The sequence below is a fragment of the Arvicola amphibius genome, chromosome 1, assembly GCF_903992535.2.
Source record: "Arvicola amphibius chromosome 1, mArvAmp1.2, whole genome shotgun sequence".
NCBI lineage: Eukaryota > Metazoa > Chordata > Mammalia > Rodentia > Cricetidae > Arvicola > Arvicola amphibius.
In genome coordinates this window covers 49,335,444-49,362,975 of record NC_052047.1, presented here as the reverse complement: position 1 = coordinate 49,362,975, position 27,532 = coordinate 49,335,444, and the positions used below count along the sequence as shown (strand labels likewise).

General features: G+C 38.8%; 1 protein-coding gene across 3 annotated transcripts in view; it reads right to left on the bottom strand.

The window, feature by feature from the left end:
- Window positions 1-27,532, bottom strand: part of Ppargc1a (PPARG coactivator 1 alpha) — a 102,620-nt gene that overhangs the window by 33,251 nt on the left and 41,837 nt on the right. For all 3 annotated transcript variants that reach the window (XR_005284681.1, XM_038323041.1, XM_038323053.1), the window contains exons 3-7: window positions 14,962-15,156; window positions 12,697-12,819; window positions 11,632-11,836; window positions 7,693-7,738; window positions 7,510-7,583 (exon numbers count right to left, since the gene is read on the bottom strand). Coding sequence is in view for 2 of the 3 variants with exons in the window: in XM_038323041.1 (XP_038178969.1) it covers window positions 7,510-7,583; window positions 7,693-7,738; window positions 11,632-11,836; window positions 12,697-12,819; window positions 14,962-15,156 (643 nt within the window). In the remaining variant the exon portion in view is untranslated. The remainder of the gene's footprint in view (window positions 1-7,509; window positions 7,584-7,692; window positions 7,739-11,631; window positions 11,837-12,696; window positions 12,820-14,961; window positions 15,157-27,532) is intronic.

Here is a 27,532-nt window from a genome sequence, read left to right as displayed (position 1 = left end):
ATTTTTAATGTATGTGTGCGGTGGCAACTGGGTGTGTGCATGTGAGTGCACGTCTATGTATATGCACAGATAGGTGTGTGGGGGCTCAAGAGGATGAAGGTCAGAGAACACAGAGGAGCTGGTTCTCACCCTCCACCACAGGAATGGCAGTGATCAAACTCAAGTTGTCAAGCTTAGCAACACATGCGTTTCGTCACTGACCCATCTCACTGGCCCGCTTCCAAATTTCCTGTAGCAGATTTTGGTCTTTTCCTGTAAAACTACTTGCCACTGTTTATATTATGCTTTTGTCTATTTTTCTCAAGGCTTATCAAATGCAGAAGAAATTGCTATCAAAAGAACATGCAGCATATACACTGTCAATGCTTGTTCTTCAAAAGTAAAGATTCTTCTTTTAAACCAAAAATTCAAAATAGGAGAAACTAGAAATTAATTTGTTAATTGTGTTCCTTTTAATCGCAAGTTCACTAAATGCACATTGAATAACGGATTATTTAAACCGAACGAAAGTCCTCCGTTAAAAAGAAATGACATCACAAAATGCAGATGATAAGCAACCATGGAGAGCCCAAACCCCAAGTAGGACTTCTATAACTGTCATCCCCAGATTTGGGGATCATCATAAAAGTAGAGGCAGAGAGACAGTAAGAGCCTGAAGACCAGGTTGATTGTTGCAGGCTCCTGTCTTCTGGCTATGGCCTGTGTGAATCCATGGACTCTAAACAATGTGGCTATCTGCATAAGACCTGAAAGCAGGCAGTGAATGGCTGCTGAGGGAAGTGGAGCCAGTTGTGTTGTTCTCCTTCTCCCCCCTCCTCCCCCTCCTCCCCCTCCTCCCCTTCCTCCTCCCCCCTCCTCCCTCTCCTCCCCTTCCTCCTCCCCCTCCTCCCCCTCCTCCCCTTCCTCCTCCCCCCTCCTCCCTCTCCTCCCCTTCCTCCTCCCCCCTCCTCCCCCTCCTCCTCCTCCTCCCCCTCCTCCTTCTCCTCCTCCTCTTCCTCATTCTTTCTTTTCTTAATTTCTCAGGGATGAGACTTCAATCCTAACTGGTTAGCCCTAAATAAGGGCAACACTACTTGTAGTGTGTGTGTGTGTGTGTGTGTGTGTGTGTATATACTATATGATGACATTAACTACAGAAGGAGAGGACTTGAAATTGAGAGGGGAAGGTTTGGGGAGGAGTTGTGGGAGGGTGGAAATGATGCAGATACAGTGTACTCATTTATAAAATCCTCCAAGAAAGAAAATAATAAATTAAATTAGCCACATGTCCATTCCATTTAAAACAGTGTAGCCAAGGATATGTGAACAGAGGGAAATGTGGGCAGAACCCAGTGGTCCCAGAGTAAAAAGACAGCTGATTATCCTGGTCTGCTCTCTTTCTTCATCCGTTATAAAGCATCTCCTTTATAACTTTCACCATGTTTATCGTGATAATGAAAACATTTAAGCATATACATAAAAGCTGGGACCAGTCATTTTGGTCCCTAACCAAGCTGCTTCATGCCTTGTGTTTCAGACTATCACCTTGTTAAGCTGACATTGCTTTGCCATTTCCATTTCAGACACAAAAATGTGTTGGTAGTGTCTGAAAAATCTCCATATGTAATAGATTTAAATGCCTTCTGCCAAAAGAGTGTTCTCTTTTCTCTCCTCCTGCTTTACTAACAACAGCTATTTTGAAATCAAATTAGTTTTTACACCTGTAAAAGAGAAGAGTTTTTTTTTTTTTTTTCCTTTATCAGTCACAACAAGCTAGCTTAGGACAATCACAAGGAAGTCAGAGCAGCTGGCAATACCTAATAAAACCAACTCCCTCTCTCGTTCCTCCTGCCTCCCAAAGATGTTGCAGATGGGGCACACACATTATTCTGGAGGTCTTAGAATTCTGTCGAGTCTTTACATTTCCTCTAGAATGTCTGGAGAAATTCACTAACAAATTTTTAGAGGAAAGTAAAAGAAGACAGGAGGAGGATGCATACAGAAGCTGCAGATACCATCTCTGTCTCCACTAAACAGAATAGGCATGTAGATCAAAGATCAACGAATCAACTGTGTGGATGCTGTTTCTACTCCATTCACCCCCTGCTGCACCTGTGGCAGACATCACTAATTGATCATGACATTCCCACTGAGTACAAACTTGGCCACAGAATCTCTCTCAACACACTGCTTCTGGCAGCCAATACCGATCGATGGCACTTTGGCAAGACGGAAGAAAACTATTTAACATAACAGATGCCAACTACTATCTTTAAAATTCAGAAAAGGAATTTACACTTTGGTCAGATTTCTTTGAACCCAGAGTTCACCAGGAAGCGACTGTCAACATATAGCTTTTTCTTAGATAATGGAATGGGCAGAGAGTCAAAATTATATATATTTTTAAATGCCAGAGAAGAACCACCAGAGTTGATGGCAGTGGTAGAAGTAGTTGTTGACAGACTCTGAAAGATCTGTGGCTTACACCTCTATTTTCTAGACCCTCTACATGTACCCAAAGCAGTATTCATTCAGTGTTTGCAGAAGTAGAAGTAGGCTAGTGTGTGCCATAGAAGAAAAGAGAAAACATCATAGGTGAGATTGCCAAAGAGTCTGCAGCAGAGAAACCAGAGTGTTAGAGACAATTGAGACTTGACAACTTGAGTGGCAAGGTGCACTGGCCTCCGCAGAAGCTAATAGGGATCGAGGGCCTATACGCTATACTTTCGGTCATGCTCAGTCTCATAAACACTCCTAGAGACTTTGGCACTAAGTCGAGCTTGAGTTTGTCTAACATTGGCGTGGGTTTTATATAACTTCACTAAGACAGGCTGTCTCTTTGATCCTAATAGTGTACTTTTAATTTTATCTTTGTTGCTTATAAAGTGCTTAAGTTTAAATTGTGTTAGATGCAGTTGCCATGTTTTGTAGGGCACGAGTGGTTAAACACCGGAATTATTGTATTCTGCTACTTTGAGTCAGACAGTATTCTCATTTAGTAGTTGTGAATATAACCTAAAAGGTGAAGAATAACCAAGGATGCAAAATAGTCTTAGCAATCAAAAGATAAAGAGGAAGAAGTATGGGTCTCTTCTTGTGGTCTCTTGCTGATATCATGCCTTTGCCAAGCACACTGCCTTCGGACCATCTCTTTGCCTTCTTGATTCTCTCCTTCCACCCCATTTCCAGCTCCAATGCGAATACTTTCCTTTCTTAAGACTTGCTAAATCAGCTCTGCCCACTAAAAGCCCAATTCCCTTCAGTCTGCTTCCATGGATCACCTAGAGTAATAGAATTGCTTTGACACTCCTTCCAACCCTTAAAAGTCTTCAACATTCTAAATCTTCTGTGAAAACACTTCCTTGAATAGAGATGGGGTATCACTGTGGTTGTTTGGTGATTCCCTTTCTCCTTTGTGGTCCCTGATGCGCAATGTTGGCCATCAAGCAATGCATTCTACAGAAGATGGGCATCAGTCCCTTCATAGAATTCCTTCTGTACCTGCAATAGTGGCTGTCACTATAAAATTCTTCCTTCTACCCAATATCCTCCTTTACATTAACAACAAGACTGCACCCCCCATGCCTTTCAGCCCCTCCATGTAACTCCTAATTTCTTCATCCCAATCCCCTCTAGTGTATAATGCAATTTGGTTTCCAGCTCAGCTTCCCTACACAGTTACTGATATCAAACTTAGCGAAGTAAAAAAACATCCTTTAGGCTCATCTTTCTTAAAGGTGCCAAAATATTATAAATAATATGCTGTTTTTATTTTGTGTCACTTATCAATGAACATTCTTTTCTCAATAAGCTGTTAGACCATATCTCAAACTTGAGAACACTTACATTATACCTCCTTTTACTAGATCCTGCTTTCAGCACTAGACATGGAATTGTTTCTATGTCTCATACTGACTATAGTCTCACCAAGGCCTGACATATTACCAACAATGAGCAGTAAGGAAAGGCAATTATGGTAAATTTGTTTCCATTGTACAAATGATCTTTCAGTGATGTAAAGAATGAAGTATTTTAATTAATAATATAAGCATCAAGTCCTTAACAGTAATACATGTACTATATAAAATGTTAAGGATGTCTAGCATCTACAAAATAATCTCCACCTACCTTTCCATAGAGTAGGCTACTAAAATCTCAAACTTGTAAGGTGCTTATTTAAAACTAAGTACCTGGGATAGGGAGTGCTCGCCTAGTATGTGCAGGGACTTTCCTTCCTCCCAAATAGTACAAGAATAGATAAATAAGCTCCGCAGTGACGACTCAGAGATTAAGGACACTGGCCGCTTTTCCAGAAAACCCAGGTTCTAATTCTAGCACCCCACATAGTGGCTGCCAATTGCTTGTAACTCCAGTCCCAAGGATCCAGTGCTCTCTTCTGGCCTCTGATGGCACTGTACACATGTAGTGCATAAGCATACATACAAGCAAAACATCCACCAAATAAAAATATAAAACTAAATAAAATCTAAAAAAACTCCACAAAAATAAATAAAAAAGAATATAAAGCTAAACATTTTATAATACCATAACATCTTTAGTGGGATGAATATAAATGGTGTGATGTGTTCATATTTATAAATTAGGAAGAAACCCTGGCATAAAGACATCCAATATCGACCTAGATGTAATGAGGCATGGATGTCCCCCTTAGCACTAGTGGGACTATAAATAGAAATATCATTTTCCAAATCAATGTAGCAATGTATGTATCAGAATGCCCTAACATATTTAAATGCTTATTTTTGGCAATAACAACTATTAGGAATCTATTTTGAGAAAATCAGATTTTAAAATTTATGCACAAAGATTTCTCCCAGAGTGCTATTTGAAAATAGTAACATTATAAACAACCTAAACATTTAAAAATAAGCATTTGAGCAAATAAGTTTCTATTTACCTACTCAAATGAATATTATACAGTATTGCCATATCCTGATAATAGAATTTGAGATGGTACAAAAAATAGCTTATGTTGGGTGAAATCTTAGGCTCTAAAATTATATAAGCATTTCCTGACATACATAATGATTACAGTTACAAGCATCTATCTAAGGAAAACAATTCTATGAATATTTTAATTTTAGAACTATGAGGAATTTTCAGCTGGCTTATGTCTATGACATTTCTAATAACCTGATATTAGTTATCCTCATAACAAATATCTCTTTAAAGTCAGGCATTGGTACACAACTAGAGAAGCTATCTTGCTCATTTTTAAAACAGAGTGCCTAACTGCACAAGTTCTGCCCACTCTCAATTAATAGATCACTTTCAACTGTACGCTATCGAGCTGCACAGTGCTGTATCTTCTAAAACCTGCTAGTGTTCATTGGCCCATGGACTGTTATTAAATAAGATGATAAAGTTTTATATAAAAGAATGGAATGTGAGTATGACCATTTGTTTCTATTAAAAGACACAATTAATGTAAATTTCTAGAATAGATACTGTCAAATTAGTGTGTGTTGTGTGTATGTGTGTTTGTGTGTGTGTTATTGCAAAGCACTGAGAATATCACAAAAAATCCAGAAAAAAATGCACTCAGATTATCATTCCTCAAATAAACATGAAATAAAATTTGGAGAGCCTCATGACATTTCATTAGTGTGATTTATGAGAGAAAAGATGAATGAATTCCTGATGAGCACACTGAAGCTCAATGCCATGCCTGCTGTCTCCTAACAAAAGTATGGTATTTGAATGTACATTTGTATGTTCCAAGCAAAAGTTAAATGAAGAATGTCATATCAGTTTTTTTCAAAGAAACTCACCAACTATTTGTCTTTGCTGGTCAAATAAGAAGGCCTCTCATACAGATAATATGTGCATACAACAGTTCTTCCCATTAAAGCATATAAGTATAATTTACTTAAGACATCAAGATAAAAACTAGAGATGGTTCAACTGTTTAAGAGAATGTTCTGCTCCCAGGAGACCTGAGTTGCATTCCCAGAACCCAAGTCTGGTAGCTTTCAACTACCTGTAACTCCAGCTCCAAGTGGATCCAATGTTCTCTTCCATATTCCTTGGACATCTGCACTCATGTGCACAAATCCACACTTACAGACATATAAACATAATTTTAAAAACTAAAAACATTTATTACAAAAAGAAACAAAGTTATGCATATGCTTACCAGTGAATATATGCATGAATGTATGCATGTATATGTAAACCTGTTTATATATGTGTGTGCATATACATATATATATATATGTCATCTGCATACACACACTATGTGCCATGATATTAACTACTCTGCTGCTTGACCAAACCATGCAATCATGCAGTAGACCTTTGATAAGAAGGTAATTTACCAAACTCAAAGTGTGAAATTAAACTTAACGACAATGACCATGGTGCGTGTAGGCACCACAGTTCTGGTTGAAAGCATCTTGTCTAACGCACTGTCCCTTTATCCTTATCAGTAATGGCCAGAGCCAAGGCCTTTCTGGTTTAGACATCCTAAGACTTACTCTCTGGTGGACGCCAAGATCCTCCATTTACAACCTAAAGCACCATTTATGACCAACTCAAAAACTTGCCTAGGGACTCTTCAGTTAGTCCAAGGTTTAAAGCTCCTTTGTTTCCATGTAGCACATGGACTAACTAGAGCAGTTCAGAAGTCTCAAATGCTCAAATGATGGAGACAAAGAAACAAAGAATATATATTTATATATATGCACACACACATACATACACACACATTGTGGCTTGCTAAAAAGGCATATTTTCATTTTTCTCCTTTCCTCGAAAGATATATATATAGGAATGATGTATATGAATATATTTTAATACATATATATGAATGACAGATAAATAGTAGATAGATATGTATATGATAGCATTATACTCCTAAGTATGTCAAAGAGTAAGAAAATCTTATACATGAAGTACTGACGATAAATTTGAATTTAAGGGTTACCTCTGTTTTCCATCTTGGTGACATTTCACACATTATTTAATATCACTAACTTATTTTTTTTTCATCAAAAAATACCGCTCTCCTCATTTGGTCACTGTGGACTTGATTAAAACCACTTAGATGTCAATCACAGTTATTGGGTGGGTGATCAAAGATGTTAAGTTCAAAATGCATTGTATAAAATTCTCAAAAGAATTGATACAAATATTGTTACTAAAAAAGAAACTGGAGAAAATATTCAGTTCTCCTCCTCCTCTTCCTCCTCCTCCTCCTCCTAATGTCTAGGTGTCTTAACCTGAAGTAGTGTTCTTTGAGAATCCAGAACAAAATCACGTGTCACAGGGGCTGGGCTACTCCTGAAAACGAGTGAAACCATCTCTTTAACACACTTTTCAGTTTAAGGTTTTGGGGGCTTGGGGGTTTCTGGTTTTTTTTTTTTTTTTTTTTTTTTGAAGTAAGCAACTGAAGACGCTTTGCAGATGACTTTTTATCCAGTTCCACTTGTCCTCTATGTAAGTGAAAATATAGCCTATCATCGAATATGGATTTCACAGAGAGAAGTTCCAACTGAAATAAAAGCTTACCTGCAGTTCCAGAGAGTTCCACACTTAAGGTTCGCTCAATAGTCTTGTTCTCAAATGGGGAACCCTTGGGGTCACTGGAAGATATGGCACATTTATAAAAACAAACTGAAATGGAGTTGCTGTAGCCAAATGTATTAGAACCCCCTTCCCTTTCTGAAAATGGTTGCATTTCTTAATACTTACTTTGGTGACTCTGGGGTCAGAGGAAGAGATAAAGTTGTTGGTTTGGCTAAAGGAAAGAAGAAGAAACTAATTATAAAATATTGAGTCTTTTTCAGATCAACTTTCTGCTATACTCAAGTAGGAAACAACAAAGCAACTGTAGGAATCAAGTAAGGGAACCCTGAATGTTGGCTGAAAGACAGACTCCAGTCCATTCTGCCCATTATGCTACAGCAAATTCCAAACACCATTTGAATCAGAACAATACCATTAGGAAACACATACAAACAGAGAATTTTCCCACAAATGCACCATCTCATTAAGGACACGAAATTTGCATCATATCATGAAAGAGAAATATTGTTTTCTGTTTTTAATTTGAAATCAGTACACGGCTTGTTTACACTAGGAAATAGCAGAGTAACTATGAGGTGACAGATCGTTATGAATATTCAGTTGGTTTTACGCCTAAAATGCATAGTTTTATATCTAGCCCTGAGAATAGGAAATTTCTGAGACTAAGACTCGAGCAATAACCATCATGGAGAGATGATGACAAATTGCGGACTTTGGCCCGAGTGGCTTCAATGGAGTTTGCATCCCAAATCCGATAGACACGTGAAGGCATCACATTTATCAGCTAAAATATCAACAGACATTCTTCTATGCTCACTAGTCCTTTCTGTCCTGAGTATCACAGAATCTTACTTCCTTTGGTGTCTTTTCTCAACAAGAAATGCAAGAATAGGAATCTTCTTGCTCTAATACGTCAACTACTTTTCTATGTCAGTCTTGTGTGTTGAGTGGGAAGAAGAGAATAAATGATGACAAATACATTATGTATATATATGTTTATCTACAGCTATGGCTGTGTGTAAGATTTTGTCCATTTTTTTGCTAATTGCGTTCAGAAAGTCAATAGGTAACTATTGTATAATATATAACCATGTATGATGAAGATCATAGAGTTGAAACAAAAATTGTCTCTGGAAGAGTTTCTTTATGGTTGAAAACTCTAAGACACAGAGATGCTAAACAATGCCTACAGGGCCATAAAACCAAATCTTGGCAGAGTTGGACACAAGGATGTTCCCTTCCTCTTATTATCAAAAGGAATTGAATTCAATACACTTTAAAAGAAGTTAACCAACCCTAATAATTAGGGTTCTTTGAAATGTAAAAATATTATTTATGCCTAAATTAGTCTGGAATAAGGTACTTTATGTGAAAATAGTATTTACAGATTTAATTTGTAGATTAGAATTTAGTTTTGAAACAATTGAGTAGTAAGTATATCATCTATCCGAAGTGCATCCAGAAATATGAAGCTCATGCTGTCTTCTACAAATTAGGTACATTGATTAATTGGCTTTTACATATATACCGCTAGATGAGCTGATTGTACATTAATTTTTGAGTATGCCTAATTTAATCAGCCTTTCACAAAGAATAAATTTATGAACAAATTTTACTCACTTTTATGGTATTTTGCTAATAGCCAGGATAATTTATGCAGGTTCTAAAGACAATACTACCCGATTAGGAACAGTGAGATAAATCACACAATAAGTGCACATTTAAAATCAGAAACGGGGATCTACCATGGGCCATGTTAAACTCTCATGCAAATGTTTCCAAAATTCAGATAGTTAGATACAGGGAATCCCAAGAACAACAGAGGGAAAGAACTGGCCCCAGCCATGCTGAACACCAGCAGAATCAAGCAGAAAAGGAGAGGCCTATGCAGGCTGCAGTCCTCCAGCCACTCTCAGACTTGAACTTGTGACTGCACGTGGACTCACGGGTACTCTCTCACAAGCACCATTGATTTCATTTGTAGGGAATTTCACCGGTGCTGTTCAAGGACTGCTTCACCACAGGCTGCTAGGGCCCTTACAGTATCCCTTCATGTCGATGCTATATTTGAATAAAGACATGTGTGAGTGAATGAAAGAATGAGACCCGAGCACACACCGTAGACGAGGCAATTATTCTAAGGACGCAAAAAGTGCATAGTGCCAGCATGTAAGGAAGAGCAGAACAAAAGCCCAGTCAGGAACATACCAGCGCAGGAAGAAAGTCACCTACCTGTCCTCAAAATAGTCTCTGACTGTTCAGAAGACTTCAACTTTTTAATTTGAAAAACTTAAACAATCTTAGAGGGTAAGCACCTATTGGTTATTAATCATAGGCTAGGGGTTATTTCCCAAGGCTTCTAATAACTATAAAATTTCTTTTTCTTTTGATTCAGCTGGCTTTGTTCTGGGATGAACATTTTAGACCTTATCACAGATCTATAATTTAAAAAAAAAATTCTTCAAATACCTGGTCCCCCTCAGAGAATCAATTTTTCTGGGAACTATTTAATTGTCAATGCCATGGTTTGTAAAAGTTTATGGTAATATTTAAAGGTAAATGAACTTTAAGAAAGTCTCAAACTCCAGAGAGAAAATACAAGGGGGGCGGGGGAGAAGGAGAGAGAGAGAGAGAGAGAGAGAGAGAGAGAGAGAGAGAGAGAGAGAGAGAAACAGGAGACAATGAGAGAACTTTAAACTATAGGCTAATTGGCCAGATTCCTTAACACAGGATTTCAAAGAGCCAGAGACTTTCAGTTCCACACCAGATGAACGTATGGCTTGGAGCTGGTCAGGAGGAACCCAATGGATTCTTCACTCACTCACTACACCAAGCTCAGCGAGCTCCTATTCCTAGGTCATCAACATCATCAGTCCCCCTGATAAAACAAAACCAACACAACAATGATAGAGCTTGGGATCAGGGCCAATCCTGGCCGAGGGAGCTGGAAGGAAATCGGGCGTGTGTAGTTAAATTCATCTTCACAGAGTGACAGACACAGGTTGATAGCAAGTGCGATACAGCAAAGAGAACAAAAACAAAAGCAAACAAACAGCAGCAACAAAACGCTAATGGAGAGCCAACTTCAAACAGGAAAATTCCTAAGAGTCTTCTAAGGTAGGAAGACAGAGGGATGACAAACCCCGAGAAAGAAATGTTTATTAAAATCAGCAGCAACAACAACAATAAGCAGCGAACCTGTTACATGAAAGGATCCTGGCTCAAACCAAACAGGGACTACCACCGTGCAGCTGTAACTTAGGGAGCCAGAAACACAAAGTTGGGATGTTTCTAGCTACTACAGAACATGCCTGTGTCTAGGACAGGAATCCAGGTAGGAAGCAGAAGTTGGCATTTTTAAAGCAACGATTACTTTCAGAAAAACTCTCTTTCTGCATTCTGGACTCCCACAATTGGAAGGGGGAGAGTTGAAAGAGGAAACTGTTTCTCGGCCAAGAGAGATTTTCCCCAAATCATCTGAATCTGCCTGGCAGGCATCAGCCTCCTGGCTACATATGAAATGAATAAAGATCACCCAGATGTTTTGTTTAATCTAGGTAGTATTTTTAAAATAAGAAGGGTGGAGGAAATCAGGAATTTCCAAGTCCTTACATGCAAAGTTAAAATCTGTGAGCATAGCAGGTGGTCTTCAAAAGTAAACCAAGAATGTACTTAATCAGAAAGACTGCGTAAATGCTGTTTACTGCTTCCCAAGGTAGATAGAAGAAATCTCCAGCGCCTCATTTTTTCCATGACTGGAAAGGGAAAATTAAAGAGCCCTGCGAAGAATTGGCAAGCAACCGAACATAACCGTCAATGATCTCAGTAATCCAGATGCGTATAAACCTCAAAGGTGTTGTAATCCCTGCGGCCCCCCTCCACCTAGCTTAACAATGCAGGTGTCTTCAGAGTGTATTACTCACGCTGTCTATCTGCCAAATACGATACATTCAAGCTGTGTCCAGGAAAGATCCCAGCCCACTCCCCCACCGCTTTTGTCCCAGACAGACACAGATGGGAGGAAGCACGGGGTCCACTTGCTCAGGCTTCCCAGGGGCAGTCAGCGCCCCTGCTGGCTGCTGGTTGTTGCTGATCTGGCATTACCTTGAGCATGTTGCAACTGCGGTTGTGTATGGGACTTCTTTTTGGAGGCGCATTTGTCTCTGCTGCTGTTCCTGTTCTCTGTGGGTTTGGTGTGAGGAGGGTCATCGCTTGTGGTCAGATACTTGAGAAGCTCTGAGCAGGGACGTCTTTGTGGCTTTTGCTGTTGACAAATGCTCTTTGCTTTATTGCCCCATGAATTCTCGGTCTTAAAAACAAGGCATAAAGAAAGCTAAAATTAGTGAAGTGAACCTTAGCAGAATGGATATAGGTTTTCTGAAGAGATGAGATTTTCGGTGAAGTGCTCAGTCTAAGTGTACTGGATCTATGATCTGTGAATAATTGTTTGCAGAACAAGGAAGAAAATTACATTTAAAATTCCTAAATGCCATTTATGCAGCTTTTTATTTCATTTCTCCTACATCCCGATGTTCCTACTCAGCAACATGTAACTAACAAGACCCTACAGCGCCTTTACTGAGAAGAAAGAAAAAAAAAAGAAAGCTGCTTTAAACCTTAATTTACCGCTGATTGCTGAGGCCCACTATTCACAACTCTCTTAAGTACCCCTTAACGCTCCGCTTTCGCTCACAGCGAATAGCAAGACAAACATTGTTTAATACAGCCCGCTAACTGAATTATGTCATTGCCAGCATTTTCTCCAATTAATGGCAGAGACGGATCTTTTGCAGGGAATTCGAAACCATCTTTCTCAGGTTAAACAGCTGGCAAAACAGCCATCCTGCATCTTAAAGCTGTCCACAGACCACAACTACCAGCCTACCAGTAAATCGTGCTGTTGTATAGACCACTGCATGCATTAATCAAGTGGGAAAGGAATTACACATTCCGATCATCAGAAAAACAATGCCTAAGGGAACTCTTCCTACTTTCCCCCAAGCACCAGTGTTTGGAGACAAGACACACTTCTGATCTGCTTCCCTCTAGGGGCAGCTGCCGGATCCTGGCTGAATGGACACATACAAACTTTATGTCCCTTCATTACACAGATTTGTGCCATCCCCACCCCCTTGCTTTTCCTCTGTTTTAAAAGATTTGCCCACGCACCTTAACAACTGCAGGGCTTGTTCTGATCCTGTGGTTATGGTTCGCATGGTTCTGAGTGCTAAGACCGCTGCATTCATTGTAGCAGAGCTGAGTATTGGCTGGTGCCAGTAAGAGCTTCTTAAGCTAGACATGCCAGAGAAGGGAAAGCAGGAAACATTACACATCTTCTAAACTTCAGATTGGTATCTGAAAGTTGACGAAAAGTAACTGAATGTCTCTTTAACTATACCACACTTTAGCACAAGAATGGTAAAAGAAACAACTTTATTAAAAGTAAGAAAAGATTTTACCATTACAGTGCTACCTAGGAAAATATTCCCTTACCATTTATTTGAAACTTGGCATCGTTATCCTCAATTTTTAAATGACTTTTTGTGTAGAATAATGATGCAATCTTCCCTAAAACGATTCCGAAAGCAAAACCATCTGGGATAAAGAAGGCTCCCTTGCCCACTAAACGCTTTGGGGGCAGAGGTTAGATACTAAATCTTTCTCCTTTTCTTCCATCAAATTCACATGATAATCAATAAAAACATTTCTGAACCATATTTCATAACTAAATATATAAGCTGATGAATTAAAATATGTGGATTAGAGCAGTGGCTAGCACTGGTGTGAGAAAAGAAAGGCTTTGTAAACTGGGTGCTGTTCAACAGCCTACATGTGGGTAACAGCACAAGACAAGCATTTACCATTGGGGCTTGCGTCTTTGCTTTTTGACTCAGAGCCTCCTTATGCAAAGACCCACTCCTCCCTCAGCTTCCTAAGCAGCTGGGTCATCCGTATGCACTACAATGCCTGGGTTTAGCACTTATTTCACAACTAACTCTCAAAAGTTTCCCTGCCCTTGCATCCTGCCCATGCAGGATGCCTTTACCTCCATGACACTGCCCAACTGAACAAACTGTATAGATGCAAATCCTTGCTGAGGAATTAGGATACTAGACAGTAGAGCCAGTAACACGTGGTGGGCATAGTGAGTGGGGAGTGATTTACACATGTAACATTTTCCTGAAGAGCAGAAGTCTTAGACTACAAAGAGGAAACAAGCAGATCTCCATATGTTCATGTAAGAGTTCCTTCAGACTTAACGATTTGACAGAATCAACCTCCAAATAGCATGCCAGAGTATGTTATTAATGTTAGAACAATGGCATTCCATAATTTAAACAACACTGCTCTGCCATGAGATTTATAGCGGATGACAAATGGCTATCATAGATGGGGAGGCAAATGGCACTCAGAACTAATAAAATTCTGGTCAAGCATTTTGTTGAAAAGAAACGTCACTCCTCATGGCCAATGAATTTATTCTCCATTGCCTACCACAAATTTCAGTAACTTGGGCTGCAGATAAGCTATTATTTTTCCATCTTCTTAAGAAATGCTGATCTAAAGTCTTAAGCTACAGCATACTGCCTGACTTGCAATTCTATTTTTAGGATCATATGCAAAGAAATGTAAACATTATTATATAATCTGTAACAGCAAAAACATGGAAAGAAAAAAACTAAACATCTCACTGGTACTAGATTGCCTAATAAATCAAAGCATCTCCATACAAACAAATACTATGCAACCACCAAAATTTTTGCATATGTTGAAGCCATATATATAAACAACAAAAATAGACCTGGCAGGTTAGATTTGCATATGTGAACACTTATGTGCACATATATGTGCATATATGTGTGTGTAACAATAATAATTAAAGAAAAAGGGGCTATTAATTTGAGAGTGGGGATCATGGGAGGGTTAATAGGGAGGTACCAAGGAGAGAATGGAAAAATGATAGAGAAGGGGAAAATTGATAAAATTATATTTTAATTTAAAATTCGTAGAAATAAAGAGGTTTTTAAAAATCATAAAATACAATGGCATATCCATCTTAAATTTTAAATTAAAAAACATTCAGTCATTTTGATATGATAAGGTTTTAAAAACCACGGGTAAATGTTTAGTCTTTTCTAGATCTCTCTCTTCTCTTAAGGCTTTTATCATGAACTTGAATAATTCTTAGAGAAACGAGCACACATACAATAAGAGTAAAAGATTGTTGTCATAAACAACTTCCATTATGCCACGTAAGAAACGCCTTAGCAACTCTTTTAGTAGGGAATTACAGAACTGGAAAATCTAGGCTGACTGGTAAATTTCTTTTCACTTGAGTCTGAATTAAAAATCCAAAGCTGATTATTCCTACACAGCCATGCACTGGTCAGTGGCAACTCTGAGCACTGTTTAAACAGTAGGAAGGGTTCTTACTAGAGACGGCTCTTCTGCCTCCTGAGGTGGAGGGGTGCCGTCAGGCATGGAGGAAGGACTGGCCTCGTTGTCCGTGGTCACGCCTCCATCTGTCAGGGCATCAAATGAGGGCAATCCGTCTTCATCCACAGGGAGACTGTCCAGTGTCTCAGTGAGAACTGCTAGCAAGTTTGCCTCATTCTCTTCATCTATCTTCTGCAGAAGCAGTGAACAAAAAAATACAGAAGACATGAGTGAGGTGACATGAGGAGGCAGGCACCATGATTAATCAGCATAGGCTGAACGTGTCCGGGTGCGTGAGGAAACTGTATGTGAAATTCTCAATGCCCATGCCAGAACACAAAGATTATGCCTTCCACAAACTCCTAAATCGTTTTCAGTCTAAATCATGTGATTACCAAATGCATTTACTGATCTTGGAGCTGTCTGGTTCAGCAATCTGCTAGATCAGTCCTTCGTACTCCTGCATTTTCTGTTGTGTTCACAGTCTTTTTCACATCTTTACGTCTCCTGCCTCTCACATAAGAAATCTCAGGCCTATGCCACCCCAAATATTTAGACAACGTTTTCCTTGAACACCGTCAGAAACTTGAACTACGCAAAGGGAATCTACACACTTTTGTGATTTCAATTATAATCTCATCACTGCTCACTCCAAAATCATTTATTTCTCTCCCTGACATCCCTCCCAACTTAAGTCATAAATCTCTGCCCAGTGGATACTTGTACCATATAATGGCTCTCTTGTCTCCAAAACCAAACTTGGGACCTTTCATAGCAAAACTACTACTCTTTTTCTTAACTCCTTTAGTTTGACTATCAGTTCTTTTGGTTTGTGCTCTGAAATGCCTGGGCTCCTTATTATGAAATCAGTTGTTAAGGGGAAACCTCCCTTTGCAATGTATCTTAACTAAACTCATCTCTGGTGCCGAAGATATAACTTCAGCATAGTATGGTTTCTAGTAGGGGCTTTGCTTCTGTGATGTATTCCAACCTTCTGTCCTGCCTAAACTCATTTTCATTGATGCTCACACAAAACTAATCTTGTCCTGGGCCTTCCATGGATATTATTGTTTGCCTTCATCTTGACAATGTCATGGTAAGTACTAAACATGGAAAGAAAAAAGATCGAACTCTTCCCTTTAGTCGAAAGGTAAACAGTCTATGAATGATATGAACAAATTATATAAAGGATAATATTAGTCTTGGTTCTCTGTATAAAAACTGTAATGTCTATAACTGTTAATATAATAGTAAGTTCTTGTCTATGCATGTAATCAATCAACCCCAGCGCTGGGCATGTGGAATATATACTTCCTGGCTAGTCAGAATAATTCATTGACAGCATTTATTGGCACCCATAGAGACTGTGCACATCATTTTTATTCTTTCTTTTAGAATTCTACATTGTTTATCCAATTTGACCTGCTTCCAACGTTCTTTTTCTTTTTCTTTTTGTCAAGTTCTGTATGCTATGACATTAACAATATGGCTAAATTATTCCACAAAATTCTATTACAAAATGCACCTAAGCTGCTGACATCTAATAAAGCTGGCAATACCCACCCTTCTGTTCTCACTAGCATTGAACTTCGGTTAATTGACCTGACAAAATTACAAGAATCACAGAAAAAGACAGCTAATCAGAAAATCAAATTGTATTACTAGAGAAATTAGGCAGGGCCTTATCATGTAGACATTCTATTTTCACGTGAAAAAAAATGTTTTCCCTCATTACTGGTCACACTTTATCTAGGAGTCAAACTACAGGCTTGGCTTTTGTTTGTTTATTTGTTTGTTTGTTTTAGGATCAAGAGGCCAGAAAGATCATTTTATTCTCTGTGGGCATTTAAAAAACTCTTTAACACTTGCATATGGCATGTTCCTACTGTCCCGGGGTTTGAGGCTATAGACACTATGTATTTTGGGCACATTGCAGAGTGACAAATGGCTTGAGTTTTAAGTTCTAATGAAGAAGAGAAACTCAAGCAGAAGCTTGCAATCAATCCCTTTCAAAGGACACTTACTTCCATCAACTGAACATTCCTCACAATCTAAACTGCACAACAACAAACCAACCAACCCTCAGTTCCCAATGCTTCTGTGTCCTTCCATATACTCCCAATAAGAGAAATAGTAAAATATTTTCCATTTTCTGATTTATACAATAATCCAGTATCCAAAATTTCTAATGACTCAATTTTTGGTACTCCTAAATTCTAACTACCACCACATGCCAAAAATAAACCAAAATTAAATGTAAGTCATCAAACTTTTCTCAATAAAAATATATTTAAATAAAATATGCCACTGTAAATCTTATCAAATTAATGAGATCTGCATTACTATAAATGACTATAATTCTCATAAAATAATCTTTGAGGACCTCTCAAATACATACACATACCCAAATATATGTGCACAATTTCATTAAATTGAACACTTTTCATAAATACCTATCTCATTTTCAAAAAGGTTCAATTCACTGAAGTCATAAAAGAACTCAAGAAAAATTGTTAAGAGTGTTTACCAATAAATGAGTAATTTTGTTTACCCTGATTTAAATTTTGTATTTGGCTTTCCAGCCTGACTACAAGCTGCTATTTGCTTTCAATCACGGAATACAATAGCGCCTCAGCTCTATCCATTGGGTAAACAAACTCTGGTAATTCCAATCAAGTCAAAATGACAAAGAACACTTAAATTAACTAGTTTTCACCCATTCCTTTAATAAGCCTAAACGAATGTATATGCACACAGTGGCAGAAATATTGGAGCCTGATAATGTCATAATTAATTTACAAGATCTTATCAACCCACCAACTTTTGAAACTCTCCTTCCTTGAAAGCACAGTAGGAACGGAGGGCTTCTGGAATGGGATGTTGCTATAGTAAATGCATGCATGGTTGAGACACTTGGGTGAGGAGGCTACTGCTATCCAACTAGTACATACAAATAAGACCAGGGTTTTTACACCGTCAATTAAAAATGGTTATTGGGTGTGTTTACTATTCCTGTATGTTCAGGTGCTCCGTGACCATTTATTTTGTAATGTTTGTTCTGAATTTTGGAAGAATGGGTGTTATAATTTCAAACTCTATTTTTTTTGTTTCATTAATTATGGGAACCTAATGATATACCTCTGTGCCAAAGATCAACCATTATTCCTATGTGTAAAATTGAGTGGCTGCTGTCCCTCACTGTGGCAATTTCAATTAGTTTTGTGTGAGTTTCAAAAGTCATCTTCACAGAGAAGACAACAGATATGACAAAGAGGACTCTGTTAAACAATTAATGTCACTTTCCGTTATTCCTCTGGTTCCAATTTACAGAGCAAATAAATCAGAGTCGCTATGGATGAAGCACAGAAGACTACGAATACATGTCTGTTCACATGTGACAAAGAATGGAAGCACATGAGTGAGCCAGTTGACACTGAAGGGGAAGGACACTTTCACAGCCTTGGTCTTTGCGCCCCTCTCCAGTCATTTGAAAGAACAATATTGCAAGATAGAGCATCTCATGGCACTATTTAAAACAGTAGTTCTCAACCTGTGGGTCGTGACCCCTTTGGGGATCTGGAACACATATCCTGCATAGCAGACATTTATGTTATGACTCGTAACAGTAGCAAAAGTATGGTTATGAAAGAGCAAGAAAATAATTCTATGGTTGGGGGTCACCACAACATGAGACATTGTAATAAAAGGTCACAGCATTAGGAAGGTTGAGAAGCACAGCTCTAACAGGTTGAGAAGTAAAGAATCCAGAATGAAAGGGCTGATCACCACAAGGTGTGTGGAGACCAGCAGCTCCATTCGATTCCTTGCAGCTGAAGAGAGATAGGAAAGCCCAGGTCAACAGGCACCTCCGGAGCTGCTCTGCAGCCCTCAAGGGCATGTCCAGTGGGCAGCTTCAACCCTGGCTTCTCCTTACATGGTCCAATTCTGCTGCTAGTCTTCTGACCTAAATAAAGGTCTGTGCATCTGTAAAACTCCACTCTCCAAGGGCTCTCCAGGAAGAAAGGAGGCACAGCAACAAAACCTCACTCCGGGTGTAAAGAATTTTCTGTGACAGATGATACACTGGCTTCTGTACTGACAGCCCCAAATCTGGAACCTGTGGCAATTCCGAAGCCATGCGCCTCATCGTTAATAACTAATGGTTCTGAACAGTCAACAGAATCTGGAGTCTCACTGCTTCTCTTTGAGACTTCAGTGTCCTGAAATGGCTTGTGCACTGGGTGTGATATCATCCAAATAGCACAACTAAAGAAGGTAGACCATGTTCCTGTGGGTTCCCAAAGTCACCTGAAGATTAAAATCCCAGACTCCAGGCCTGAACTGGACTGTCTTGCTTTCCTCATAAGAGCAAAATGGACCTTTCAACTGATAAAGAAAACATGGTGGTTGGGCACACAGCAAAGTCAGCTTATCCAGCCACATGCCCTAGAGAGCAAATAAATCCACTCAATCAGGGAGACAATGAAGGACTGGGTTGCTAAGGGACACCTGGAGGGAGAAACCCAGAGGAGAACCGCATGTGGCATTCCCGAAGGTTTCTAAATGCAGCCTATTATGGAAAGACCATGCCCTACTCATGATAGTAATTTTTTCTGCATCTTGTAGCATTGCAATTACACTCTGCATCCCCACATTCTCACACTCGCTTGATCTCTGTTTGATAAAAATAGTTTAATAGCCATTTAATCACAGCTTCATTATCCTAGCTCTCTTAATGTGAATTAGGCCATGAGAATTCTAGCTTCCTCATTATTCAAATCATCAATAAGAAGGAAACAGGGGGGTCTTCTTATTGCTCACTAATCAATTTCAGTTTCTTAGGAACTGTTGACTCAGAGATCAAACTCTGTGAGAGGTCACTTAACCTTACAGTGTCTCTATTTTCCTGTGCAAAGTTTCGGGTTTTCTGCCTCATTCCTGTTATGGAATTTTTTTCCAGTTTATTTATTTTTTATTAAAAATTGCCATCTCCTCTCCTCCTCCTCCCCCTTCCCTCCCCTCCCCTCCACCCATACCTCCACTCCCTGAATTTTTGTTTATTCCTCTGAATTTATGACAAACAAAAGCGTCAATGCAACTCGAGAATCTTCAAGATGTATTTGCAGTGCCCATGCCCATCATGTTGATTACCCACATTTGAATTTTCTTCCATGTGCACAATCTACCACTGACTTTCCACTCTGGGCCAGCTTTCCCCAAGTACCCAGCATGCCCTAGGCCTCTTCCTTGCCCTATCCTGCTGATTTGGAAACAGCTAATGAAGACGAAATTAACTTCTCCTTTAAGTGAGGCCTAATTAGGAAGGGAAATCTGCGAGAGTAACATCTGGTAGTGTATTCCAAAGCCAAATATAAATGACATTTTTGGATTATCCACTATTTTGGATTATTTGTTCTGCCACATCCTACCAAGAGTTCAAATAACTAAATAAGAAGTGACTTTTAAGATGGATTTGAAAGTTCAAGTGAGAAATCCAGTTGATCACAGGTACCCTTGCCTTAATCTCCATGCACAAAGTTCTTCGGTTCTCTGGGTATAAACTGGCCAACAACAACAAACATGTCTACATGTGTGAATTTTAGATTTGAATCATAATAGCATTCAAAGATTTGGAAAAAGATTCATTCAAAGTAAAGAAAATAATAAGATTTGGCTGCTGTTGTTGTTTTGAAATGAAATTAAAAGTTAGCAATCTAGACTAAGGCCCTGAAATCAAGCTGGTTTTCATTTTTTCTTTGAATGACTGTAGTCAGGGTAGATGCTGTTTCTCTCTTTAGTGCCAATGTGAGCTCTGAGAGGTTTGGGCTTTTGAGGAAGGCAGGGTGAGCCGTTTTGAATATCTTTAAAAAGCTCTTTTGCACTCTTTCTTCTTTCCCTGTACCTGTCACAATCCATTGTGGTATTTCTTGCTTCTCAAAGCAGGGGCACCAAAAGCTGTTCTGCCTCCTTTCTCCTACAGTCAACAAGAGACAGGTAAGGTCTCCACATAGCCCACTTCGGGGGGCTCCTCGACCTTTCCCCATTCTGTAAAGAGAGTTCCCAAAAATATTCCACTAGCTTTTATCTACCATATGGAATACAGGCAGAAGAAAACATGACATTAAAAAGCCCACAAGCATACGTAAGGAGCAGACAGTAACTCGAAAAGATCTCCTTAACTTCTAGCATACATTAGAAAACACTTCAGTGTGTTTTCAATTTTCATAGAGACACCAAGAGTTTGCTTATTGCCATTTATCATTAGGACCAACAACTTCTGCTGAATGCTAAAGTTGCTAAAATTTGGGAGCCAAAAAAATAATACAATTTTAAATTCATTATTGGAGCACTTCACCACAGACACACAGATCATTTGAAATGTTATACGTTTATAATATTCCTCTTAGAACCCATAAGTATATATAACAAGTACATATTTTAAACAGTATTAAGTCACACACACATATAAATATGTGTATATATGTATATATATATATATATATATATATATATATATATATATATCAGTCTCAGTCTGTCCTTGTTGACTAGATAACAGTATATAATCAATACTTAATATTTTCTGCTTCGGTTATTCATTTTAACCAAGGAAAGCAATGATCAAGAACTAGGGATAATTCTTACAAAGATGAAACAAAATTCAAGTGGAAATAAAACACAGGAAAATCTGAAGATATTTTTTCTGCATGGATATATTTAGATCTGTAGGAATCCATTTAATTCCCATGAATACATATGGCCCTATTTAAGCAGGCATAAAATTCATATTCACATCTGTACTTAGACTCCATTCTAACTTATTAACTTATATCATAATATTCATGAGTTAATAAGTATGTACAGAACATGTGGAATTCATTATTCTGAAGCTGCCGTAGGAACCAATGTGTAGACACTGGAGGGATCAATAGAATGGTTGGTGTGGGTAAAATGAGCTATTACAGAGGAGAAACAGAAAAAGTGATATTGTATTTCTATTTCTCACAGTAGGAGGAATAAGGAACTGAGGGGTAGCACTGAGCAGAAAGCTCAATGGACTCAAGAAGAGTCAGCAAGGCATTCTTTTTGACCTTGGTTGTAAATGAAGAGAAACATCATTGCAAAAAGTGCAAGGACACCAGACAGCCGGCTAAGAGAACAGATGCTTCCGTTCCCACCGCTAGCAGCTGCACAGCCTCAAGTGGAGCAACTCAAATCTGGCTGCATCGCATGATCTAGAATGACCATCCTTTTAACCCCCCACCTCTGTGTTTCATGCCACACAGAAGCCTAAACAACCCCAATAAAAAAGTCCATCATGGCTCACCCCTCTCCCTGCTGGTTCCCACTCATGCCCTCTCATATCTCCAAAAATAAAAGCCAAAATCCAAAGAGTAACATGCTAGCTAGGTGTTCACCAGATGATTTATTATCCAAATTATTATGATCAGCTATGCAGGGTTGGCCCACACTATCACAGGTTAAATGGGGCACATTGTTATCCTTTTCTAAGTTAATAAATATCATGTCACCCATCAATGTCACAACTTACCTGCCCGAATTCTTGCCATCTGGTCCACAAAGCACCAGTCATTCTCTCCTAAGACCTTGGCATTTGATGTTTCCTATTCTACAAGGCTCTTCTGCCAGGTGGCCACAGGTTCTGCTCCCTTTCCTTTCATTCACTCAAATACCCCCTCTCAATGAAGCCTCCGCAATGATTCTAGACACAGTCTAGCCACCTTCCCTGGCCTATTATTCTTTTGGCACCCATCTCTATAGCTCAGTGTGTATCTTAACTGATTTTCCTTGCTCATAAGCTATCTAAAACAACGTCTCTGAAAGGGCTATTTGATTATTAATTGGATACTTGGCATATGAAGCTGGGAGTACAGCTGAGGGGTAGAGAGTTTGACTAGCATGTGGGAGGCTATGGGTTTTAGCACAGAAAAAAAAAGACAGTTGGCACATTGGAGATGGCTAATTTAAATGAATAAGAACTTTTCAGAACACCCAGAATATACTGTGACATTTCATTTTTCTTTTGTTTTTAGTTTTCTCTGTAATTTCTACCTCCTCCCACCCCCAGCATATTTATCTTCTTAATAATGTTTATCGTAGACTATGATTTAGAATTAGTTTGCATTCGTCTCACACAGACCAGATGAGAGCCCAGGCAAGCAGCCAATATATTCTTGGTGGGAAAGAAGGAAATATGAAGAACTAGGAACACAGAGGGGTTACTTCTTTTTGTATTTGAATCTGTATTTCGAATTTGTCCCATGGACTCTGAACCCATAGGAATAAATGCAATGCCCATGGATGATAAAAGAAGAGATTTAGATGAGCCCTTTTAAAGACAGAGAGTAATCCATATCCACCTCGTTTGTGGGGAGGACACTGGAACGCATCCCCGAGCAGCCAATTTGCAAACATGTCAGAAGAAACAGAATGGTTGTATGAAAAGAAAGTCATGCCATATAAACTTATGAGCCACCCAGTTGGGAATCCCAGGTGACCAAAAGAGAAGAAGCAAAAAACCCACTCCATCAGGGCCAGAATTCCTTGTGTCACTACATAACCAGGTCTTCTCTGAGCAGTGGGTTTGCATTCATCTTAACCTGGGATTTAAATAGGTGTTCTGTCAACAGTGGACATTAGCACAGTCACTGTAAGAACCAACAGTGAATGTAAGTCTCATGTGTGTTATACACTTATGTCGCAGGTTGTAAATACTTGTATGTTATAGAAAGCAACAATTCCAGTGAGTTATTTAGCCTATAATGAACAGAGGAAACAATGCCACTGCATTAACCATGCGACTGAATCATTTTGTGCCTCAGGATTAGGAAGGAAGGGAGGGAGGGAAGGGGGAAGAAAAGTGAGGGAGGGCTATGTGAACTTGGAAACACAAACATTTAGGATTTCTCAATCCTCTTGGATTAAACCAAAATAGCAAATAATCTGTTCCTAAAAGTAATTATAAGATACTGATCATTATTTTACAGCTATTTTTTTCTGTCCATTTAGTATTATAGTTCTCTTAGATAGGTATTATTTTAATTTAAAATATCAAAAAGAACAGTTTACTTTTAAACCTATTTTTATTTATCCTTTTCGAATTTTGTGTCTGCAAGCAATGCATTTTGATGACGTCCACTCCCAACCCCTTTCCTACAACTCATCTAGCTCTCTGCTAAGTCCCTTTCCCAACTTCATGACCTCTTCTTGTTTACTTTTAATGATCCATTGATTCCAGTCCATGTGGACATAGATGTAAAGCTACCCAACAAAGTATGGGCAATCTACCAAGGGTCACACCCCCAAAAAACCCAACTATAGTCATCAACTGGCAACAGAACTCAGCTAGGAGAGGAACATTGTGAGTCCCTACCTTACCCATTCAGTAATGCTGGCTGACTTGATCTTGTGAAGGTCTGGAGCTGGCAGCTATAGCTATAGCAACTGATTTTACTGAATGCTTCCCATGTTTCTAATGCTAAATTAATTAGTATATATGCATTATTTCATTTAAACTATCTATTTAACACTACTATTAGTCTAAAAATCATGTGCCTAATAAGAGGCAGAGTTGGATATTAAGCTAAATATATTTGATAAAGTATGGCTCCCCACATTCTTTACTGAAACTTTATGGGAGAATTTATAGGAAAGGGGAGCTAATTTGGGCTATTCTAATCTATCTTCATATCGCAGGCAAATCTATATTTTTAACAACAAATCAAACCAAAATGTCCAGGAAGCTATATTCAAAGAAACAGAGCAATCCTCCACATAGTAAAAGAGGATGATTTTTAAAATTCTTCTCACTTGTTTTGCTAGCTCATGTTCCATCATAATCCATCTTTACTCATAGTGGATATGATTGGTTGTTCTGCTAGAATGTTCTTTACCTTGCCTTCATGTGTTCCTACTTTCCACATATAAAAGCTGACATTAATCATTCTATCCTCAAAAAAGGTAACTTTGCACAAACGCAGATTTTCTAGACATCTCAAAGATACCCACTTCTTTTCTGAATAACTGGTGCCTTAAGAAACAGAAACAGAGTTCTGGACCCCAGGGTAGATCACTTAATCTAGATCTGTAAATCAACATTTCTTAACTTCAGCAGGGTAGCATCACTGGAAATAATGAGTGGATGAAACCCATCTGGATAAGGATCAGAGTTACAGAACAAGAAAAGGAGCAATCAGGTAATTTAACCACTCATCCTTTAAAGGCTTCCATAATACCGGGATATAATAACATACGAGCAGCAGAGAGTGAGAGTGCAGTGTCAAAGTCATGCACTACTATTGCATGGGAGATGAAAAGAGAGACTCAAATTGTTGAGCAAACTTTTTTGAGTTCAATTCCCAGCTGATCTAAGTCTGCATAAGAACGGGAAAGAGAAACAGAAAGACAGAGAAGGAGAGAGCAGTTGAAGAATAAGCAGCTTTAGGATGAGAGCTTCGGTGAATACGAAATTAAATTTATAAAGGTTGCATTTCAATAGTCAAAAATGAGAACCAGCAACCACCCATGAGCCCTCTTCAGTTCAGACATCAGCACCAGGTCTTCAGATAGGAGGTGGCTATAAATAACTTATAAGGTTTTATTGTGGCAAATTAGCAGACTACATGAATCAAGGACAGAGACAGTACTTTTTTGGAGTGACGATGTAAGCAATCTTTATTCTATATATGATAGTACATTTTCTGCCTAAAAGAAATGCTTAGACAGCAACATCATAAAGGTCAATGTTACTTGTTCACAAAGACTTAGCACCACGAGATATGTGTGAGATTGCGCAGCTGCAGATCCCCGGCACCTGGATCTATGTGGCATTTCAGGTTGGGTACACTAAGAAGCAGACAGTGTCAAGTGATCTGATTACTGTGCTAGCCCAGCAATAGCATAGAATGAGCAAAAATTGTCTCTGGGTAGCTGCAAGCTATTCAGAGGCGAGCCTGTCCTCTCTGGGGCCATCTGGGGTAAAGGAAATCAAAGTGTGCTTCCTGGTAATCCTCTGTGCTGTCCCTGGCCCTTCCCCAGGAGAGCAGAAGCCATTAGAGCCGAGATTGGATCTGAGACTCCTTGAGCAACTTTCATATCCCACTAAAGTGCTCTGCACAGAGGAGTGGGCTGTCAATAAATAATTGCCAAATAAATACAATATGAGAGCTTCGTTTTCTCAATGATTTCACATCTAACAAATCTACATGGGGTTTGCTTGCCAAAGCTTCTGAATAAGTTTGCAATCTCTTAGGATTTAGATGCTGAGCTTCTTTTTAATGCCACACTGAGTGTACCTTTCATGAAGAATCCTTAAACACTTTCCACTGAGTTAGTTCTCAGTGCATGCTCCTTTGTGGTTATTGGTGATTGGTATGCATATGCTGGGAGCATGCATCATAAGGAAGCGTGAGACACCCTTTAGACAGAATGTCCTATAAGAGCCATAATGTTTTTTAAGTGAGTTGGATAGCAGAGCCTTAAAAAGCACATTCCCCTGTAACAGCATGGGAAATAACAAGAGTGGGCCAGGCCAATCTGGATAAGAATTCAAGAGCTACAAAACAGCAAAAAGAAAAGTTAGGTAATGAAAACACTTCCCCTTTACTCCCTTCCATAATACCAGGATGTAGTAACACACAAGCAACAGATAATGAGAATGCAGAGTCAAGTCAGGCAATGCTACTACATAGGACGTGAGAAGACCGGCACTCAAAGTGCTGAATAAACTTCTTCAAAGATCTACAGACCTAAGTCTGCATGTGTTCTGATCTAGGCCAGTGTGATGGGTAGTTTTGCCATTGGATCCTGTTGCTTCCCGGGAGAATAAAAAAAAAGTAACATTCAAAGTATTTTTTTCTTAGAGTGCTATTTTTCTTCCTTAATATTCAACAACATTTAAAATGTCGTCGATGGAAAATTCCAATATATTTACTTCCAAAGAAATAGTGGGCCATAATTACCAAATTATGTGTCCAAATCTGTGTTTTCCAATAGATAATGTGCACCTTCAAGTTAGGTATTGTGATTTGCACATCAAAATGATTGGGGACAACATTAATAATTACTGTTTGAGACTTTACTATATACCAGGTATTCTTGATCCTGGGAATATAGCAATGAACACAAATAAATAAAATCCTTTCCCTCAGAGAGCTTATTTTGAACAAGAAAGGAGTCCAATGACTGACAACCTAAATTACTATAAACATACTAAACAACTGTGAAGAACAAAGAATGGCTAGGGCAATATGAATGCTACTTGTGGTTAAGAAAAGCCAAACATATTTAAGAATCAGATTTAATTATAAAAGCAGAGCATGAATAGTTTGCTTAGGAAAGACTTCACACTGAGATAACTTAGAAGCACTTAAAGTTGAAAATATAATTGGTACTACAAGAACTGGACCCACGGAACAGTTTGCTGCTATCTTTTATATGAAATGAAAGGTAGCTGGAGAGCGGTAATTCTCAATACCGGCTACTCAATAGAATCATGTATGCACTTTAAAAATATTTATGCTTTAGCCCTTACTCCAGAGCAATTAAA